Here is a 13,540-nt window from a genome sequence, read left to right as displayed (position 1 = left end):
AACAAAAAAAAAAAAAAAAAAAAAAGCCACTGGGCTTGACTTAATCCTCCTCTGATTACGCTGGAGCCTGCTCTTCCATCTTTCCTCCTGCTTCTATGGTGGAGATGTCTCTCCCCTTCGCTCTCCCACTTTCTCAAGGACTTGCTCTCCCCTGCTCTCCTGAATTATTAATCCATATTTTACTACTCATTCATTTCTAGCACTAGAAAAATATCCCTATCAAAATCCATCTTTTAAAAAAATGCCGGCCATTGCCCCTGTTATTCTGATTCCCTTACAGCCAAATTTCTTGGAAGAATTGTCTATACATACTGTCTTCTCTTCCTTCTGACATCTTATTCACCCGTCACCACCTTCATCCAACCTTGTGTCCTACCGCTCTACTAAAATTTGCTCATGAAATTCTCTAATGAATTCCATGTTGTTTAAGCTAATATACACTTCTCTATCCTCATCATCCTTGATCTTGATCTTAATCCTTGATCTTGCAGCGTCATTCAACACAAGCACTCCCTTTTCTCAACATACTTTTTTCTCTTGATTTTCCTACTTATATCTTTGCTTCTTGCTTTACTGGCCACTCTTTCTCTGCATCATTTTTGGGGTCCTCCTCTCTACCTGCCTTCTAGACATTAGGGTTGTGGAGATGAGCATCTTCTAAACACCAAATTTGCTTTAAACACCAGGTTTCCCATTGTCTACCTACTTATAAACATGAGGATTTTCAGAAGGATGTGTGTATGTGTGTACATATCTTTTCCCTTTGCTGATTACTTCGAAGTGTATATCTCCAAACTAGGCATCTCCTCTGATCTCTATGCTTAAATCTCCAATTGTCTACTTCCTATCTCCACTTGGATATCCCAATGACATCTCAATTTTAACTGGTTAATAGTGACTTTCTCCTACAAACCTGCCCACTCTTCCCTCACTTCCCATTGCCACCTATCCAGTTACTGTGCCAGAAACGTAGATGAGATTCCCCAAGCCCTTCTCTCCTCTCTAATTCATCAGTGGGTTCTATAGGTGTCGTTTTGAACTCACATTTTTCACTTTCTGCCGCCACTCTAGATGAAACCACAACCTTGCCTTGTTTGGAATGATAGAAACATCATCCTAACTGGTCTTCCTTATTCTAATCTACCATCTACTCTTACCCAATCAGCTCCCCATATGGTAAAGTGATTAAAACCACTGCATTTAAAATAAAATCCAAACTCCTTTCCATGGGCTAAGACATTCTTCATGATATGACCCCTGCCTTTTTCTCTAACTTTCTCTGTTGCCATTCTGCCTCTCCTTTGCTAAAGTCTAACCACACTGCTATTTTCCCATTCCTTAAACACATGGTACTCTTTCTTGTCTCAGGGCTTTTCCACAAGCTCTTCCTTCTAATTCAAGGAACAGCTCCCATTTACCCTTACACTATTTTATGGCTTCTTATTATCCTTTAGATCTCTGCTTAAATGCCACCTCCTCAGAGAGGGCTTCTCATTTAGTTGGTATCTCAGCCCCTGAGATTTATTTTCTTCACATAGCATTTGTTATAACTTGCGATATTTTTTATTTGTCTGTTCCCCTCCTTTTACTCTTTCATTCTCCCTAGAAGATAAGCTCTGTGGATGCAGAGGCTGAGGTTATCATACTCACTGCTACAGGTCCAGAAACTTGTACAATGCTTAGCTCAGGGAAGCACTCAATAAACCCATGTGATGAATACTTGAATAAATATTGCAGTGAGACTGGGCTTCTATGACACAGAAAACAGGTAGGAAACCAAACTCGGACTGAACACAATCATCTCTGCTGTGAAACTATATTTCAGAAGAAAATCAAGAATAATATATAGGGTTGAGGGAGAAGATTGTGGTATAAAATTTCATTGTTAGCTAAGCTGTCATTCACCCATGTGTGAACCCAATATGAAGATACACTGCAAAATCCAAGAGCTTTTTCGACTCCTTTTGAAAAAAATTGCTTGAAGCAATTCCAGAAAGTTAAAAAAAAAAAAAAAATCACTCAAAGTATGAACTCAGGAATGAGACCAAGATTCAGAATAAAAGGACTGGTAATGATCCTAGTTAAAAAAAAGTCAAGTTTAAGTAAGTGCTGTAAACTGATTCATAAAACAGAGTACAAATGTCAGCAATTACCTATAAGCTCTATAACTTGCATGGTATATAAATTAAGAAATAAAATCCTTTGGAAACTAGACATAAACTTTAAGATCATATTAATAAAAATCAGAAGCTGAAAAAATAAAGAAAAGCAAAGGAAAATATGCTACATTCCTCATCAAATGCTGGTAGTAAAAATATATACATTAAAAATTTTACTTTGAAACCCTTCAGTTTTCTTGTTTTAGGCTTCCTTTTTTTCAGTTTTGTTTATTTACAGTCTTTTACTATATTAGCTAGGTTTTATTTGCCTTTATATTACTCAGTGAGTAGGAAAAAACACATTGAGTAAAGTAAAAAAAAAAATGATGTATACGACTCTTTATTATTTAAGGAGAATTAACACCTGACCTTTACTCCCTGATCTCCTTCTATCAAAGGCACTTGCATGTCCACCTTACCTCTGGATCTAATTATTAAGGTTTATGGGTTCACATGGGCAACATCTTACAGACACACTGCAGGTGTTAGACAGAAATTACAATCTTGCTAGATTTCATTCTCACCCAAACTCATCAGCTCTGGTGAGAGAAACTGTGTTAGGCGATAACTATTTAGAAAACATGCCGTTTATGCTTTCTGTAAGATACTCTAAAATACACTTGTGAATTAAGTAGACTTCTGAGACTGTGCGTACAGATCATCGTAAATGGTATCTACAGAACTAGTTCTGATGAATTAAACTATGATGGTCATTAGCTAGATTGAGGGAAGCCATTAGAAAGAGCTGTAAAACTCATCATTGGTTATAGTATGAGGATACTGCTGATAAAGCTGAATAAACTGTTCTGCTTATACAAATCTTTAGAAATACCATTGAGACAAACATTTTAATATGTGATAATTCATTATAACATGATTAACATGACTGTACAATGTTATAGTTATAAGAAAAATATAAAAAATATAATTATATTATATAATAAATTATACTATAAAATAAACATAAGTAAAAATTACTCAATAAAACTACAGTATATAAATATATAACTTATGAAATTTAATGGTCAATATCATTAATTCATAGCTAAATTAATTTTTCTAGAGCAAACTTATTCTTTTTTACCTTACAGAAATTGAGAATTAATGGAACTATCCCATGTTCTTAATACCAGAACCGCTAGAAAGCTTAGATCCAGGGAAATTTATGAAAATATAACATGATCCAAATTCACATTGCAGCAGCTTTCTCTATATTTGAGTGATTTTGAAATAATTAAAATGAAAGCAACATTTCATTGCCAGAAGAGAACAATGCTCTTAGCCTTATTTCAACCTATTAATAACTACAAGGGCATTCTTACTTCCATAGTCTTCTTCATCGAGAGTATTCAATATGCTTTCTATTGTTTCATTATTTTCAAGCAGAGTCCGCACACATTTTTGCTTCAGGTTGCCCATAAAGAGCTGCAGTCCAATCAGTGCAAACACGCTCAGACAGAACACAGTCAGGATCATGACGTCAGAAAGCTTCTTCACAGACTGGATCAGGGCCCCTACGATGGTCTTTAGGCCTGAATACGAGGAGGAGAAATAGGTGTTCAAAATGAAATAAAGCCTCTGAATGAGAAACGAAAACAAAACACAAGCTTTCCTAGAAATGCATGCATTTTATCAAACCGATGATCTTAAATAACCTAGTTGGAAAAAAGTCTACCAGCTCAAAAGGGTGGACTTGCTGTTTTATATATTTTGTTTCTGTATATTACAGCAAGTGATTAAAAACTTTAAATATTTCCAGAGAATAACCAAACTGTCAAAATGAATAATTTGGTTGCTCAAACCATATCCACACTCACTTGAAAAAATAATTTTTAAAACGTGTCAATTCAGTGAATGTTTGTCAGACAAAACATCTCTTTATAACGACACCAAAACAGAAAAGAGGCTGAGCTGCAGCACACAGTGACAACTTACTAATTTTCAGTTAAGAAATGGTTTGTTGAGGAAAGAAAAAAACATTATGTCATGCAATCCTCCCCATGCTGATATTCTGTATCTCTTTTCTTAACCATATGAAAAGCAATAAAACAAATTGAAATTTTCATTCCTGGATAAGCAAAATGGAAAATGAACTGTTAGACAGGAGGGAAAATTTCAAGTTGAGATGTGAACCAAATGGCCATCTTCATCGCCTAAGACTCATGCAACTGATTAAACTCAAAGGCTGACTTTTAATAACAATTGTGAAAAACGTAAGAGATCAAATTTAATTAAAATTGCATAAGAGAAAGTTTTTCTTGTTTTTCCTTCAAAAGATCAAAGTCAGCCCCGGTGTTTAACCCCACTCTCACCTGGAATGACTGAAATTGTTTTCAAAGCTCGGAGAACTCTGAATGTTCTCAACGCTGAGACATTGCCCAGGTCCACAAACTCTGTCACATATCTGTAATAGGGGAGTTTATACACAAACACGGTAACAACACACACACACAAACAAAGAACAACTCCCAAAATAGTTGGAGTTATGAGTGGCCTAATGCTTCACACCAATTACTTCTTACCTGGGATTACAGAAATAGTTTTCAAAGCTCTCAACACTCTGAAAGTTCGAAGAGCTGAAACATTGCCTAGATTTACAAATTCTGTTAAATACCTGTAGAATTAAATCAGAGTTATTCAGAATTTAGATAGAGTCTATGATACTTACCTGTGCCTTTAGTCAAGGTGTTTCCTACGCTTGGAACTTCTTATTTAAATTTACAGTTCTGCAAGTCTTTTGCTTCTATCATTACTAATTTAATTTGATTTGATTTGAGTCATTTGATGTGAGCAAAATACAAACATATTATTAAAATGGTTTCATACACATAAATGCCTAACTAAACAATTAAATGCTTCAATTACTAAACCTCAATATTATGGTAATATAGATATTTAATATTCTATAAAATACCAGCAGCAAACCTAGACAACTGTATGCTAATTCAAAGAAGCCAGACACAAAAAGGTCATATATTGTATGATTCCATTCACGTGAAATGTCTAGAATAGGCAAATCCACAGAGACAGAACACAGTTGAGTGGTTTCCAAGGACTGGGGCGGGGGGAGAAGAGAATGGAAGTGACTGCTCTCTGGGGTGACGAAAATATTCTGGAATTAGAAAGTGATGATGGTTGCACAACTTTGTGAACATACTACAAAACACTGCATTTTATACTTTAAAAATGGTAAAGTTTATGGCACATAAATTTAAAAAAGGAGACCCCTGAGAAGATGCAGCCTTCTTTGACACAGTGTTGTCTTAGCAGGTGGTGGGTGGCACTACAGCAGTCTTATATGACCACAAAAAGAGCCAGCCTGAAGGACAAAGAGGTGGGGCAGGTGTGCGGGAATTGGAGACTAGAAATCTCAAGACCCTTCTGTATTGTCTAAATCCCTCCAATGAACATGTATTACTTTTACAATTCAAAATGACAGAGGGAAAATACTGTATATAGGTTTGAGATTTAAAAAATAAAGAAGTGTTTCTGACAAATATATTTAGGAAAAGAGCAGCAATATGAATAAATTAAAATTATATCTTAATGTGATACTTTTCCCTTGAAAATAAACTGTGGATGCCTATGTAATGCATACACAATGCATTAATGTTAGGTTTAGTATGCAGTGACAGCCCTTATAAAAAGATTTATTTCTATATTTTAATATACTTATTAGCTTTTGAATAATATAGGTTAATTAAAAAAAAGAGCACCGTACTTATAATAAATGCCTGAGTTTTTTCTTATAGGTTTTACCAGATTTTAAATAAGAACTTGGAAAAAGTGTGACCCTAACTGGCACCACATATATTATCTATCCAAGTACTGAGCATGGAGGAAGACCATCTATCTTAATGATGTCACACACTTTTGAGTAGAAAATGCTCTATCTGAAAAAATATTAATATTTTTTTGATGACTAACTTTCATACAGTATCCTTTAAATGCAACCATTATATGCAGGAAAAGTCAAACCCCAAAAGTCTGTTCTTACTGGAATACTGTGCTGTCTGAGACTTTCATGAGTTTGGCATTTCAAAAAACTGAAAGTACTTACGCAAAAACAATGACAATAAAATCAAGCCAGTTCCAAGGGTCACGAAGGAAAGTGAATTCTCCTACACAGAAGCCTCTTGCAAGGATTTTTACAAGTGATTCAAAAGTATATATTCCAGTAAAAGTGTACCTAGGCACAAGAATCCATTGGGATATTAAGTGTGAAAAGAATACAATACCATGTGAATCGTTATAATTAATTTTTTCTGATCAACCAAAGGACGGCATCTATTGGAGTATGGCTGTTGGTTTATGGACCCATTCTAACTATTAGAACAAACTATAGTAAAGGTCCTTCCAGAAAATCTTAAAATGTACATATCAGAAAAAAGAGGTATTTAAAAATTAGTAAGAACACAGGTATTAGGTCTGCCTAGAAAATTCCTGCATTGTTCCTATCAGAAATATACCCAAGGACAAGAGATATGTGGCATGTCTAAGAACAAAGCAGGGCATCTGATAAGGTCTTTTTTCTAGAAAAGACTGTAGCACGTATTATTCTATTGTAATATTAGCAGGTTAATATTGTAGGGGAGAGAAAAATAATTGAAAGAAAAGCAACTATGTAACATGGGAAGATAAACACCACAATATTTATAGATGCAATAACTTCCTGGTCTAAAAAGGAAAGGATAAAAATGACCATACTAAGACTATATTAAAATGTACTGAAACCCACTTACTCTACATTCTTGGTCCAATCTGGAGGGTTACTCATGGTCATAAATATGCAATTCGTCAGAATAGTGCACATGATAAGCATGCTGAATGCGGTAGCTTAGAATCAAGGAATATGATACAAGACCACGGTAGGAACTCTGAATATCTGATAAAGACATCTGTTGAAATGCTAACAATTTTTCCTTAGAAAAAAATTCTAAGCACGTCTATAGACTTAAAAAAAATCTCTTTGAACAAGGGAGTAATAGACAAAAGCAATTTTTCCTAAAATACTAAAATTGCCATTCTCCCAATCTACTCACAGATCTACACCAAATTATATTGAGATTGGTAAACCAGAGTCTTTTCAGGTACAAAAGGACTAAAATCTATATTTAAAAAAAAATTTTTTTAAACTGCATTTTAAAGAACCATTGTAAGTAAGCATTTTAAAAAGGATATGAGTGTACTAAAATCTTAATAGATATTCTTCTGAGAGGACTGAAAGGAGAGAGGATGTACAAAGCAGGTGTGGCATTGAAACGGAAGATTGCTTTCCCTTTGTTCAAAACTATGAAAGTCTGCAGGAGTAAAAAGAAAACAGTATGAATTGAGACTCCAAAATTTCAATGTAGTAAGTTAATATCTGCAATTTACCTCTCCATGTGGTAGGGTCATATTAAAGAAACACTGCCATCAGACTCAAGCAATGTGGTTCCAATACCATTGATGCAGCTCTTCACGTCATGCTGGCCAATGAACTCCAAGTCCATTGTCCATTTCATCAGTAAAGTAAGAAGTGAGCCATTTATGAGCATGTATTATTTAGAGCTTTCAAAATACAGTTTTCACTTTTTCATATCCCTTCAACATCCAAATCAGTAACAATAACTTGTGGCCACTGTAAGTATTTTAAAATACAACTTAGTTCTTTCATTACATTGCATTTTATGCAAACCAAATAGATACTAGCTACCCTTGATTTTTATCATATCACTGAGAGAATTTTAATACTTCTTGGCTATTGTCAGGTTTAGTAGCAAATGTACCAAAATATGAGTTTTCAAAAATATTTTCATAAATTTAAGGAATATTAGAGTTGAAAGAATCCTACTACTCAGTATGATTTTCCTATTTTAGATGTTAATACCAATAACAGCTAAAATAAAAGAACATGAATTAAAGGACTTGCTTGCTACTATCCATGGCAATTTTTTGAAATAATACGAATAGAACCAAATATTTAAGAAATATGTTATGTAACCATTGCATAATGAATGACATTTTCCATGTCTTTGGTATTTAGTTGAAAAATTTGAAACCCAAACAAACAAACAGCAATAACAACAAAACATTAAAACAACCGAAGGAGTTGGCTTGGAAATCAGAAAGACCAAGTTCAAATCCTTGTCTTATTTTTCTATGGTTGGCAAACAAATTCCTTGTGTTATCTAGAAGACACTAATTTGGTCTTTTTGTTGTCAATTCTGAATTTTATATAAGTTTATAAGGGAGCTTCTGGTAATAAATATTTTTCACCAAACTGGAGATGTAACTTTGGGTAATCTTGCTTTTGTACGTGGCAGAGCCCCCAAGAAAACAAATAGAATCTATTATTTTCAGATGCCCTTTTATATTCCTGGTCCCTTTTACTATACCAGTTATGTATAGTAAATGAAACATAATTTAACATAAAGTTCACTTTTACATTGAAAATTAGTTTTAAAATTAATATCTCACCTTTGAGTACAACTATTGTTATCTTAAATCTCAATACACTGTGCTTTTTAAAATTCGTTCAGCCATTATATTCTACAATTGTGCAGTGAGCAACTATGGCATAAGAGGCAATGAAAGGAATTTGAACATAAATGAGGCACGAGTTTTGCATTCAAGGAGCTTCCTAGAAAAGTGATAAGAACACAATAACTCTAATACAAGGCAAGATGTGACAGGTAGCATACAGAGAAATACAAATGGCAGAGCATGAGAGTTAAGAGGGGGCGTGGTCACATGTCTGTCAGAATAATCAGGGGACTTCATGAACCAGAGGTCATCTGAGCTAATGTGAAAATCATATTACTGCCTCAACTTGGCAAGATCAAGTTACCTTGTCCTTGAAATTTAAAAAAAAGAACTGGTTTACTATTTTTAAATTCAGATTCCCAATTTTCATTTTCATTAAAAACTTCTTTAGGATTGTCTAGGTTTATAAACAACCAGGAGTTAATTACAGGTGGGAAAAATAGATATGCCTATGAAATTTTGGGTAGCAGAATGAGTCTCTTTAGCAAAGTCTAAAATCCTACTAGGAAACACATAGATGTCAAGGTCTGAATAATTTTTTTTAATATTGCTCACTTATTTAATAATTTATTGAACATAAAATTAGAGAATTAAGGTACTTAATGAGTATAACCGTTGGAGTTGGACAGATAGGATTCTAAATACCTGATCTACCATTTCACAACTTGAGAGCTAGCACTTCATGTCTGTGAAGCTTTTAAGTTCTGGTGTATTGTAAATTCTTAGTAAATGGTAGGAACAGCTGCTGATATTCTGGGCAACATATAAGGCACCAGTGATATGAAGATAATAAGACATTGTACCGGTCCTCTTAATACCCACAGCAGAGGGTGATTGGTAATTTATTCCTTCTTAAAGACACAAACTTTCATCTATAATAAAGGCACTGCATAAAACTCTTCAAAAGCACTTAATATATTCATCACACACGAAAATGAAGCCCTAACTTCTATCATTAGTTTATTAAGTGTCCTTTTTTTAACAAAGCATTGATAATTACACTCAAATATAAGTTAAAATCTGAACCCAGGTCAAATCAGGAGTCATTTAGATTTTTAGTCCAAGCAGTGATTATAATGTAGCAGAAATAAAGTTCTTGTCAACTAGTGTGAATAACCCAAAACATTAAGGAATCAATCCACACAGAAGCCAATCCTGAAGTTGCAAGTGGAAGTCAAAACTACTTTAATCAAGAATGATTGAAGGGCTAGGACATGGCACAAAAAGCTGATCATTTAAAGCTCGAAACCAAAAAATTAAAAAGACTCGGTAATCCCTGTGGGTATTTATTCATCTGTTAATAGAGGACCATGAAAAATAGATCACTTCGTTTGACCTAGCTCTACCCATGTATACTGATGCAGATGTGCGTTAGGCTTTTAATGTGGTTGACGTCATATTTGAAAGGAGCTGGGGCCAAGGTGAGGGATTGGAGTCCCACCCCTAAATATTCTCCATTAAAGTTGTCTACCACATACCCAAAATGATTCCATTAGTTAATCCTCCATCCAAATACAAACATTTTCTCCTTACCTCTCAAGTCACTTTAAGCCAATATTAGTTTATCCCTGAATTGGGATTTATTTCAGAAAGATTCCTTTCCTCCTTCAGGGGTTCCTGGTTAAGTAATATTCAGGCCCCCTTGAGAAATGGGAAATGCAGGAGGTATCCATGGAGAGCCAGGCATTTTTCAGGATGAAGTAGTAATTAAAATGAGAAAGTACTTTCTATATTGCCGGTTTCATTATTTACCCATTCATTCTTCCATTCATTTTTGTAAAGCTGTGAGCATGGTGATTGCTATACAACAGAAATTAAACTAAGAGATGTTATACAACAGAATATTTCAGTAGGGAGTCAAATCAACTTGAACTAAAAAATTTGTGACAAAACTTACTAGCATGTAGCATTTTGTAAGTTACTTATTTCCCCCAGGTCCTTTGTTACTTCCTGTCTTACCAAGTTATAGTAAATATGTGTGCTAATTTGTATAAAAAGTCTAGTGCCTGACGCAGAGATCCTGAATACATGTTAACATTCTTCCTTCCTGTGTCAGAATACTGATTGGTTAATTGGAATGCTGGGTAGTATCTCAAAGGCTTCTCAGGTATTCTGCTTTCTCCTTCTGTGCTGTCAGCTTGCTGAGATGCTGGCTTTAACGTGAAGCAAAATATTACATATTGCTATTCACAGCAACTATCCCAAAGGAGACGTGTTTCTACCATCAAAATTAACTTCATCACATTTTCTATTTCTTAAGACATTTCAGTGCCCTTTATTTTATTTGCTAGATGTGTTATCAATAAATAATCTCTTTTATTTACATCTTAAGTCAAAATAGTTTTTTTAATGGACTTTATCCTGCCTTTCTTGACCTCTTAAAGATAACTCTGCAGTTGCCATGCAGCAAAGCATTGTTGGAGAAAGTTATGGAACCTGCTGATCTAATCCTTTACTGTCTCCTCTTTGTCAAGTTCAATCTGGTTGTATCTGCTACTGTCTCAGAAATGACTGTAATCCCCTTCTCATTTTCTTGGTAGAATAACCATTATAGCAGTTGTTTCAAACTCTCCCCTTTCCTTAATGCAATCAACACCTTCTCAGATCTACTGCTCTCAAGATTGACTCTCAAAGGACAATTTCCACTCCTGTAGTACGGAAAATATTGATATGATTTAACATGCATTTCCTCAGATGTGCCTACCTTTACTTCAACATATCAGGACTCAAATTCGTCCTCCTATTTGCCCTTCAGGGCTCACACAGTAAGGCTTCGCTCCATTTTTCTAATGCAAATACAAGCTGACCTGTGGTTTATCCCTTGTCTGTTAACATCAGCAACTAGCTACTTACTCGACCCTCTGTATTTTTCTCTGAGAATAATTTTTCTCCACTTCCAAACGTGCTATTTATACCCTACATTGAAAAGGTTTTCAATTTATTCATTGCCTCAAGTGACCATCTTTCTGGTGGAAATTTCTCAAATTTTTCAGCATGCGTCGACTGCCACCCACTTCCTCTTTTTACTTGCTATCCACCGCTATCTTGCTTTTATTTCCATCACCTAACACAAACTGCTTCCAAAAAGTTACCAACTCATCCTCCTTGTTCATTCCAATAGCCTTTCTCCAGCCTCAACTTTCTGGATACTCTCTTCCTTTTTTTTTTTTTTTTTAATTATTGGAAAACTTTCTGATTTATAATGTCTTGCCTCTCTGACCATCTCAGACTCTTTCTTTTGATTTCTTAAATTCTTATCCTATTCTTTTATTTTCTATCTCTGATCTTTGATCTGTCTGACTTTGAACTATTAAGGATCTCCCAGTAAACATTAGTAGTTTTTTAGTTTTTATTTTCTTCTTTCTTCTTTTCATTTTCTCTCTTCCTTTTTTTTTTTTTTTTGAATAATGGAAAACTTTCTGATTTATAATGTCTTGCCTCTCTGACCATCTCAGACTCTTTCTCTCCAACCCCCTAAATGAGTGGCTCTCTAAATCCCATTATTAGTTGAGTGATTTTATATATTCCCATGGATTCACCTGTCACCTCCGTGCAAATGCATTCTGGACATATCCCCAGGTCTTACTTCTCAAACTGACAATTATTTTGTTCCTACCAGGATGCACTTATGTTGTGTCCCAAAAGGCAGAACATTATACTAAACGCTATTAAATTTAAAAAAATCAAAATAGTATGCCAGTGACAGAACCAGTTTTGATGAAAAATTAGTAAAAGTACATATTCTGAAAGAGCCTACATATGTATTTAACTAAACATTTTTGTCATGATGTGGCTTTTCACTAAATTCCACTTAATCTCAATTTAAAATATATTTCTGTACAAAAGAGGTAAACAGAGACCACACCATCGCAGGCACAATAAACTCACTTTTTTGTCTGCATAGTAAGGGTCCAGGTCCTCCAGGGGCTCCGAAACCATGCCCTGAGGGATGTCCCCATAGATGAAGGGCAGCTGTTTGCCGGCTTCCAAATCACTGCTTGGCTTTGGCCCTTCTTCGTCATCGTCTTTCTTTTCTTCTTTGGGTTCCTTTGTTTTTCCTTCAGCAATACGTTGTTCAATGAGGACAAGAGACTGTTTTGTGAAGTAGACAAAGCTCTGAGGTCCTGGGGGAGGCAACATTGCCATCTTTTCATCCTGTATATTTTATTTCCCCTTCAGCTCCTTACATAAGAGGCCTAAGTAGAAACAAACAAAGCCTTAAGTGGTTGCCAGCCAGGGACGGCACTTGAAAAAAATAATAATAGTAATAGTAATAATAAAACAGATTTTGGTTTCAACTACAAGAAGCACTGTGTTCACAGAATTATCATCATGTTGAATGAGCACTTATTAAGTGACTACGACGTACATGACTCATTTTCCATGCTCTCTAATGATCTTTATTTAAGAATTTGAACTTAACACTTCACAGATCTTAAAGTGATAACTTAATGAAAAATATGTTTAATTCCCTTTATTTTTCATCTGTATTTACTCTTAGTGCAATTCAATTCAACTTTCCTTGTTTAAAAATCTCTATGACAGTGCTTCTGATAGCACCACTCTCCAGGTTCCCTTCTTGCCTCTCTCGTCACCTGATCCTCTTCTGTCTGACATCTCATAATATACTCACACCCTCTGCTTCTCTTTCTTGAGGAAACTCATCTCTGTGAAATGAGGTGGTGGAAGATTGTTTTACTCTATTTTACACATTTAGATTTTCTTACAATAAATACATATACCTTTATGAATCAGAAAAAAATATATTTCCATTTTGAATTAAAAACAATTTAGGCAAATGTTCCAGAAGAACAAAGAAGATAAAAGGAATTTGGGAAAGGTTTGGGATAGATTCC

At 34.8% G+C, this 13,540-nt stretch overlaps 1 protein-coding gene across 4 annotated transcripts in view; it reads right to left on the bottom strand.

Annotated features, from left to right (window-relative positions):
* The window catches only part of SCN9A (sodium voltage-gated channel alpha subunit 9), an 88,079-nt gene extending 75,243 nt beyond the window's left edge, over positions 1 to 12,836 (bottom strand). For 2 of the 4 annotated variants that reach the window (XM_024735943.1, XM_024735945.1), the window contains exons 1-6: positions 12,573 to 12,830; positions 7,341 to 7,459; positions 6,902 to 6,991; positions 6,220 to 6,348; positions 4,682 to 4,773; positions 3,482 to 3,691 (exon numbers count right to left, since the gene is read on the bottom strand). In XM_024735943.1, coding sequence (XP_024591711.1) covers positions 3,482 to 3,691; positions 4,682 to 4,773; positions 6,220 to 6,348; positions 6,902 to 6,991; positions 7,341 to 7,459; positions 12,573 to 12,830 — 898 coding nt within the window. Of the gene's footprint in view, positions 1 to 3,481; positions 3,692 to 4,471; positions 4,564 to 4,681; positions 4,774 to 6,219; positions 6,349 to 6,901; positions 6,992 to 7,340; positions 7,460 to 12,572 lie in introns of all 4 variants that reach the window. The other 2 variants (XM_024735947.1, XM_024735946.1) reach the window with 2 other exon arrangements.
* Positions 12,837 to 13,540: the final 704 nt, after the last annotated feature.

The sequence above is a fragment of the Neophocaena asiaeorientalis genome, unplaced genomic scaffold (genome assembly GCF_003031525.2).
Source record: "Neophocaena asiaeorientalis asiaeorientalis breed wild unplaced genomic scaffold, Neophocaena_asiaeorientalis_V1.1 scaffold72, whole genome shotgun sequence".
Lineage (NCBI taxonomy): Eukaryota > Metazoa > Chordata > Mammalia > Artiodactyla > Phocoenidae > Neophocaena > Neophocaena asiaeorientalis.
This window is presented reverse-complemented; position numbering and strand designations above follow the sequence as displayed.